At 47.0% G+C, this 8,260-nt stretch overlaps 1 protein-coding gene across 1 annotated transcript; it reads left to right on the top strand.

Moving 5' to 3' along the window:
• Window positions 1-1,110: 1,110 nt before the first annotated feature.
• Window positions 1,111-2,064, top strand: LOC119922125 (olfactory receptor 10A7-like; the record flags this gene model as incomplete). The annotated part of the gene is made up of 1 exon (XM_038742141.1): window positions 1,111-2,064. A coding segment is annotated over one exon (954 nt), but the record flags the coding sequence as incomplete, so codon positions are not given.
• Between the last annotated feature and the right edge of the window lie 6,196 nt (window positions 2,065-8,260).

Below are 8,260 nucleotides of genomic sequence, written 5' to 3'. Positions count from 1 at the left end.
TATATTGGAAGATCTCTTAGCATTTCAGAACCACTAAAACTGGCACTTCAAGTCCACATTATGCCAGCATTATCTCCACAGCAAGGAGGGTCATATCAGGAGCAGCATGGCCAAGGGAAAGAACACAGAGCTGGGAGTCAGGAGACCAGGGTTCTAATTCCAGCCCCGCCATTTGCCTACTATGCGACAGGCAATCACTTAGCTCCCTCAAGACTGTAAGCTCCTTATGGGCAGGGAACATGTCTACCAACTCTATTTTTGTACTCTCCCAAGCACTTGGAACAGCACACGACAGTACACATTCAATAAATACAATTGACGGATTCCAAATCAATGGTATTTATTGAGCTCTTACCATGTGTAGAGCACTGTACTAAGCAGCTTGACATGCTTCCTGCCCACAAGGAGCTCACATTCTGGGGGGGAGACAGACATTAAAATGAGTTAGGGATGAGTGCTGGAAGGCTGAAGGGGGTGAATATCAAGTTCTTAAGTGGTACAGATCCAATTTCACCCAGTCATTGTTGGGCACATGAGCACCCAGGCTGTTTGCATGTGTTTAAGTGTGCTTGTGTACAGATGGTTAAGTGTGTGTGTGGGGGGGGTGTAGGTCGGTGTGTGGAGGTGTGTTTGTGTGACCCGAAATGAGGAAATTTCTATGTGGAAGTCATGGATTGGGGTGCTTTGTTCCCTTCAGAGAATCTGCAATTATTTAATTCCCCCAGCAGGCTTGTCCTATACAGGTGATAACATGTAGTGTGGTGGGAAAATGTGGGTTCAATAATGATAAACAATACTAGCAAAGTGATGGTAAAATGAAACTCTTTATTCCTTTGCAGAATTCGTATTATTGGCTACCTTCACTACTTCCCCAGTCTCCTGAACTTGCTTCTGGACACTGAGAACCTAGACACCATATATTTCATGCTATGATTACCCCCTTGATTTTTGACCAAACAAGCAGCCCATGTTCATTCAGAGAATATGTTCATAGGGAAGTCCTAGACTTAAATAATTGCTACTTATTTTTTTTCCTGAACGGAGAAGACACATTTTGGGCGCAGATAGTTCTGTACTTACATTGACAAAAAAAAAAAAATGCGATTGAGGGAAGGCAATCAGTCACTTGTAACTGAATTCATTCTTTTGGGTTTCTCCAATCTCTACGAATTTCAGGTCATACTATTTATGATTTTCCTTGTAGTATACTTAATAACCTTGATAGGAGGCTCCCTCTTAGTGTTGGTCTCCACTGTCGACCCTGCCCTTCAAACCCCCATGTACTTTTTCCTCAGGAATCTCTCCCTTATGGATATTGGCTACACCACTGTCATCATCCCCAAAATGCTCACCAATTTCCTCTCCAAGGATAAAAGTATTTCCTTTGCTGGATGTGCAGCCCAGATGTATTTTGCCTTCTTTGTCGGGTCCGCAGAGTGTTGGATCCTGACAACGATGGCTTATGACAGACATGCCGCCATCTGTGATCCGCTCCACTATTCACTCATCATGAACCGAAGGTTCTGTCTGCAGCTGGCCCTGGCTTCCTGGGTATCAGGGATTCCCGTGGCAACAATACAGACTGCTATGATGTTTTCATTGCCCTTCTGTGGGCCTAATGTAATTAACCATTTCTTCTGTGATAGCCCTCCTCTCTTAGACCTGGTGTGCACGGACACATTGGCGCTTGAGATATACAGTGTAGCCATGACTGTTATCGTCCTGATGCTCCCCTTTGGAGTGATTGTTGTGTCTTATGTCCGCATCCTCGTCACCATCCTGAAGATGTCCTCCGCCGCGGGCCGTCGCAAAGCCTTCTCCACCTGCTCATCCCATCTCATTGTGGTCTCACTGTTCTTTGGGTCTGCGGGTTCGACTTATTTCCAAGTGAAAGCCTCCTACTCTCCTGAGACCAAGAAGCTGTTTTCTCTCTCCTATTCAGTCTTCATTCCCATGCTAAATCCCCTGATCTATAGTCTGAGGAATCAAGAGGTGAAAGGTGCCCTGAAGAGAATTTTGGGTAAAAAGATATCTCCCCAGGATCTGAGAGGCTCTGATGTGTGAAGGTGACATTTTACTGAGGTGTAAAGCCAATGACGTTACTCAGGCACTATTACTTGGCACATTCCCATCATTATCATTTGCTGAGGGCTCACTGTTGTGCATGAAATATTCTGGGCTCTTGGAAAGACCATGGAAAAGTGTCAGAGGCCCGTTCCTTCTTCTCAGAATTAAAATATACAGCAACAGTAAGAACTCAGGTTAGTAAGAAATGAAATATCAAGACATCAACATGTAAAATTGGGTATTTCCTCCATCAATTAATGGTGTTGATCGAGGGCTTACTGTTTGCAGAGCATGAAGACAATCATTTGTAGCATTACAGAATTACTGATATATATTAATTTTCTATAGTTTTATTTTAAAAGTTTGAAGGGAAGATCAGAAAAGAATATTTAGGAGTTCCTGGAAGTTGAAGATTAGGTTGATTTTTCATCTCACAGACCAGTTCCTGCTGCTCGTGATCCACTCTTATTTCCAGGATCACTACCCGGTTCTTCTAAGGAATTCTCCCCTATTTGTATTTAAACAGATGTTGCCCATGTCTGTAAATCCAACTATGGGTTTGATATTTGAAGCAAAACCATAAGTGAAGTGACATCTAGTAACTGTCTTTATGCAACAGAGCTCAAGGAGAGTATTCTTCTAATTCCAAAAGAAGAAAAATAAGCTCCCCCAATAGTAATATTATAGATCTACCATTTATTCAGTTCCTTTTATCAGACTTTTTAAAATGGTCCTAAGTGCTTCCTGTGAGCAAGACATTGTATTAAGCACTGGGGTCGATATGAGCTAATCCGGTTTTGCATAGTCCATGCCCCACATGGGGCTAACAGTCTTAATCCCCATTTTAAAGATGAGACAACCTGAGGCACAGAGAAGTGAAGTGGCTTGTCCAAGGTCACACAGCAGATAAGTGGTGGAGCTGAGATTTTAACTCACGTTCTTCTGACACCCAGGCCCATGGTTTATCCATTAGGTCACACTGCTTCTTAATTCAGTTTATTTAGACCAGGTTGTGCATATCAGGTTTTGGGTAGGGTTATCATTTCGTAGATTGAAATAGAATTGAAAGTAAACTTGACCCTTTAGAAGCTGTTCTATGAACTACAGTAAAAATTCAAGAGGGATTAGAGGAAAGTAACACACTTAAAGAGCCTGGACAGGTAATCAAGTCTCACATGGGCTTCATAGTCAGAGGAGAGAGAACAGGTGTTGAATCCCTATTTTGCAGATGCACAGGGAAGGTCACAGTAACTAAATGTGCAGAACGGAGATTAGAACCCATGTTCTTTGACTCTCAGACCCATGCCCTTTGAACTTTGATATGCTGCTACTGATAATGAAAAATATTCTTTGTCTTGCGGGTTTATTTTAGGAATCCACTTGTTGATGTATTGGTTTAAGAGCTGTGGTCCCCTCCTGTTTCTTCAGGCTGAGTATCAACGGGTTAAGTGTACCAGTATCGAAGAAGGAGAGCAGCTTGTCCACATCACCTGAGTGGCTTGACTTGGCCAGGGAATACATGAGGGTAGCAGATCCAAAGATCAAGGTGATGACAATGAGGTGGGAGGAGCAGATGGGGCAGGCTTTGTGGCCTAAAGAAGGAGAGATGATTTTGACATAGTACAGAAGTTTTAACAGGAAAGGAACCATTATAATCATATAGTCACATCTTATGGCAGAAGCTTACTGGGGAAGGTTTCCCCATAGATCAGCGTCAGTACTGATGCAAGTCACAGAAAAGAATGGTTAATTTTATCCAAATCACAAAGGGCTGTGTGGAGACTCAATATATTTGCTCTATCTGGACTGGAAGGGCGCTTTCATGTAGCGGCCACCAGGTGGACACACACTTTGTAGCTCATGATATTTGGGTAACTCAGGGGGTTACATATGGCAGCATAATGATGGTGGCGGTTGTTTCGGATGGCCACCACGTCACCGGGTGACTAAAGAATTAGTCAGACAGCATGTGACTGCCGAAAGTTTTAATAAACTTTTTTATTGGTAAGGCTGAAAACCAAATAGGGGGTAACACACCCATGGGGCTCATTTCTTAAGGGAAAAGGCCCCGAGTGCCCGATACAACGGGCTTATATACTGCTGTTGCTGATCGCAGTAATTGGTAGATTTGAAAACAGTGGGGACTGGATTGGTGCAGATTTGGTACAGACCTGGGTGGAGTCTATCTCCTTATTTAATTTGGCTCCTGGACCCAGCCAGTGGGCTGCAGGGTCTAAGGCCTATACCAAATATGGCAACAGGATCATGTACATTCAAACAATATCTGCAACCTTTCCATGGTGCATGGGGAGGCCCCCATCATTCCCCCCCCCCCACCAAAGACATACGACCCTTATTCCTAAAGGGTTGCTGAGGGTTGATGGTCCGTCTTCTGGAACGGCTTCATGCTGACAGTGGGCGATGGACTCATAACTAGATGTGTTCGGGGTCATAGGGGTGTACCACAAGCTGGCCGTGAGCCCGACGGTGAGATGCTGGTGGTGTCACGGTTGGGGTGATTTCTCATACAGCCTGTAAGATGGGGGCAGCGTCCCCCTCAGGTTCCTCAGTTGACTTCTGTCCCATGGGTTCGTGCTCTTCCCTGTGGAGCCAGAGGCGGAGGTCGCCAATTCGGTCACAGGTTTATGGTGAGGGAGTGTCCTCCTGGGGAGAATCAGAAAAATCTGGGACAAGAGGTGTCCTCGGTTTTGGTGCGGGCTGCCTGTAGAACAGCTGAGTCCGCAAAATGATTTCCCTTGAATATTTCTGTATTCCCCTTTTGGTGTCCGTGACAGTGAATTACAGCCACTTCCCGGGGTTCCCAAACTGCTGCGAATAGCTGGAGGATTTCCACTGCATGTTTGATAGGGGGCCTTCGGGCAGTAAGGAGACCTCACTCTTTCCAAATAGTCCCATGAGCATGTAAGACACGGAAGCCGCATTTGGAGTCAGTAAATATGTTGACGCATCCCCTTTCCCAATTCCGAAGCTTGAGATAGGGCTACTAGTTCTGCTTTCTGCGCAGAGGTCCCTGGAGGGAGAGGCCGTGCCTCGATGACCTCGTGGAGGCTCACTACCGCCTACCCTGCATATCAGACTCCCTGGTCCATGTAACTGGACCCATCCGTGAACCAGTTAGAATCCACCTTTACAAGGGCTATGTCCCTAAGGTCTGGTCTGGTAAAGTAACTCTCGTCAATTTTGTTTAAGCAATCAAGAACTGGGGCTGGCCAGTCCCCTTCCCCATCTTCCTGGAGAGGGAGAAGTGTTGCTGGGTTCAGAGAGTTACAGGTCTTCAAGATAACCTCAGGGGTGTCAAGAAGGTGGGCCTGGTATTGCAGCAAGCGGCCTCCCATAAGCCAATGCTCACCCCTATTTCCTAGCACTGCTAGGACTCGATGCGGAGTATAGAGAGTAAGAGGTTAGACCAAAGTCAGGTTTCTGCTCTCCTGTACTGCTACGGTAGTGGCGGCTACTGCATGGAGACATGCTGGCCAACCAGAGGCGACACTATCCAACCACTTGGAAAAATACGCTACAGCCCAAAAGTCTGACCCCAAGGATTGACCTAGAACCACAGCACAGTGGTGTCGCTGCTCATCTACATATAAGGCAAAAGGTTTGGCTAGGTCAGGCCAAACACTTCCTGTTGGTATAAACATTGTAGGGGGGGGCAGTTTGGTGAAAGGATTTTGAGATGCCGTCAATCCCCACCACCCTTACTCCAGATGGATGGGTAGGACCGCGAAAACCGGGAAGGACAGAGTATAGGTGGCCCCCATATCAATACGAAAATTTATAATCCTACCGGACACTTCCACGCTCACCCTGGGTTCGGCCATGGAGATGGTTCCTGTGGGTGCCCAGCCGTTCCCTGGGCCCCATCAGTCCTGGCTCTCAGACACGCCAACAGCCAGGAACTGGCCAGCCTCAGGGTCGGTGCTCGCCTCCAGTAGTGGGCAGTTCCGCTTCCAGTACCTGTGTCCCTGTCAGAGGGGGCACGGTCCAGGTGGATGGCAGCTGCGACCTGGCCTCTGTGCCTGGGAGCACTCCCAAGCCCAATGGCCAGACTGGTGGCACACAAAACAGGGCTTCCCGGACCCTGAGCCAAGGGCAAGCATGGCTGCCGCATTGGACAACCTTCCAGGGTGAGACCGACCCTTTGTCAGGGCTGCCACAAGTAACTGGGCCTGCTCTCTGCCCTTCACTTTAACCCTGCAGTCCTTCTCATCCCGGGCTGCCTGGTCATGGTTGTTAAAAACTCTAAAGGCAGCTTCTATCAACTAATTCCTGGGAGTTTGTGGCCCCAACTGCTCCTTCTGTAGTTTTCAGTGGAGATCTACAGCCGATTGATTAATAAAATATAGAATGACACTTCCCTCTACCGAGTCGGGATCAAGCTGGGTGTACATTTGAATCGCCTCCGCCAGACTGAGTCTAAACGTGGCACGGGACTTGGTAGAGTCCTGAGTCACAGCTCGGACCCAATCATAGTTAATTTGCTTCCTAATTCCTTTCTCCATGCCCGCCAGTAGGCATGTAATCATATGATCCTGGAGCTTTCTATCAGTACTCTCCCCCTGATAACTCCACTATGGTTTGGAGCAAGGGACAGTTATAAAACAACAGGTTAGGATCTTCCCATGACAGACTGTACTTCAGGGTCAGACTCCGGAATTCTTCCCAAAAGGGCATGGGGTCCGCAGAATATTGTCCCAATTTTCATTTTGCTATTTCCAATTCGCTCAAAGAAAAGGGTGCCTGTACCTGCACTATCTGTTCCCTTTCCCCTGTGACTTCCCTCAAGGGGAGTATTCTTTCCTCTGTCTCTGGAAGGGCATAGCGTGTGCCTCCCCAGGTGCTGGAAGGGCTTATGGCCCACGCGGAGGTGGACTGGTATGGAGGAGGACATAACAACAGGTTGGGCCCTGTAGTGGTGGTGTTTCCCATCCCCTCAGGAGGCTGAGGGTTTGCCGAAGGTACCTGGGATTCCCAGCCAGAGGGAAGGGGAAAGCCATCCTACTGGAGCTTCAATGCCCGAACCATCTCCTGATGAAAGGTCCTTTCCCAGACCGACCCCGTCGGCCTTTCTTCCCCCCTAGTGTACCCGGGAACTAGAGGGTGCCTCTGTGAGAATAGACAAGAACAATTCGAAAAAAGAACTCACTAGTCCGATGGCTTCAGGCTGTGCTATGGTCAGCCAGGACAGCAGTAACATCTACTGGATCTCCCCATACGGGCCACCCAAATGATGGCGGCAGTTGTTCCGGATGGCCACCAAGTCACCGGGCGACTAAAGAATTACTCAGACAGCATGTGACTGCCGACAGTTTTAATAAACTTTTTTATTGGTAAGGCTGAAGACCGAATAGGGTGTAATGCACCTGGTGGGCTCATTTCCTTAAGGGAAAAGGCCCCGAGTGCCTGGTACAACGGGCTTGTATACTGCTGTTGTTGATCACAGTAATTGGTAGATTTGAAAACAGTGGGGACTGGATTGGTACAGATTTGGTACAGACCAGGTTGGAGTCTATCTCCTTATTTGTTTTGGTTCCTGGACCCAGCCAGTGGGCTGCAGGGTCTCAGGTCCATACCAAATATGGCAACAGGACCACGTACATTCAAACAATATCTGCAAACTTTCCACGGTGCATGGCGGGGGGGCCCATCAATAACAAGAGCAGTCTCATGGCCTAGTGGAGGGAAGGCCTGGGAGTCTGAAGGGCCTGGGTTCTAATCCCTGCTCTGCAACTCGTCTCCTTGTGTGACTTTGGTCTGGGTATTTCACTTCTCAGTGTCTCAGTCCTTACATCTGAAACCCGTTGTTGGGTAAGGATTGTCTTTGTTGTTGAATTGTACTTTCCAAGTGCTTAGTACAGTGCCTGGCACATAGTAAATGCTTAAAAAACTAACATAAAAAATCATATACCATCATTGTCAGGAGGACAAATTCTGTAGAACCTAGAAAAATCAAAGTATACAGCAAAGAAACACAAACAGGGAAAGCAATAGTTCCATCCCGTGTCCAAAGGTTCACCAGCATTCTGAGGAGAGTAACTGTGGGTAACAGATTTCTAAGGTAAAGGTATATGGAGATGTGGAGTGTTTCATTGACCTTGGTTTGATTACTGTAGTAATAGTCATGCAAATGATCAAGGATAACCCAAAAACATGACCATGCAGTTTGGGGACA

This window comes from Tachyglossus aculeatus, unplaced genomic scaffold, assembly GCF_015852505.1.
Source record: "Tachyglossus aculeatus isolate mTacAcu1 unplaced genomic scaffold, mTacAcu1.pri SUPER_6_unloc_5, whole genome shotgun sequence".
NCBI lineage: Eukaryota > Metazoa > Chordata > Mammalia > Monotremata > Tachyglossidae > Tachyglossus > Tachyglossus aculeatus.
This window is presented reverse-complemented; position numbering and strand designations above follow the sequence as displayed.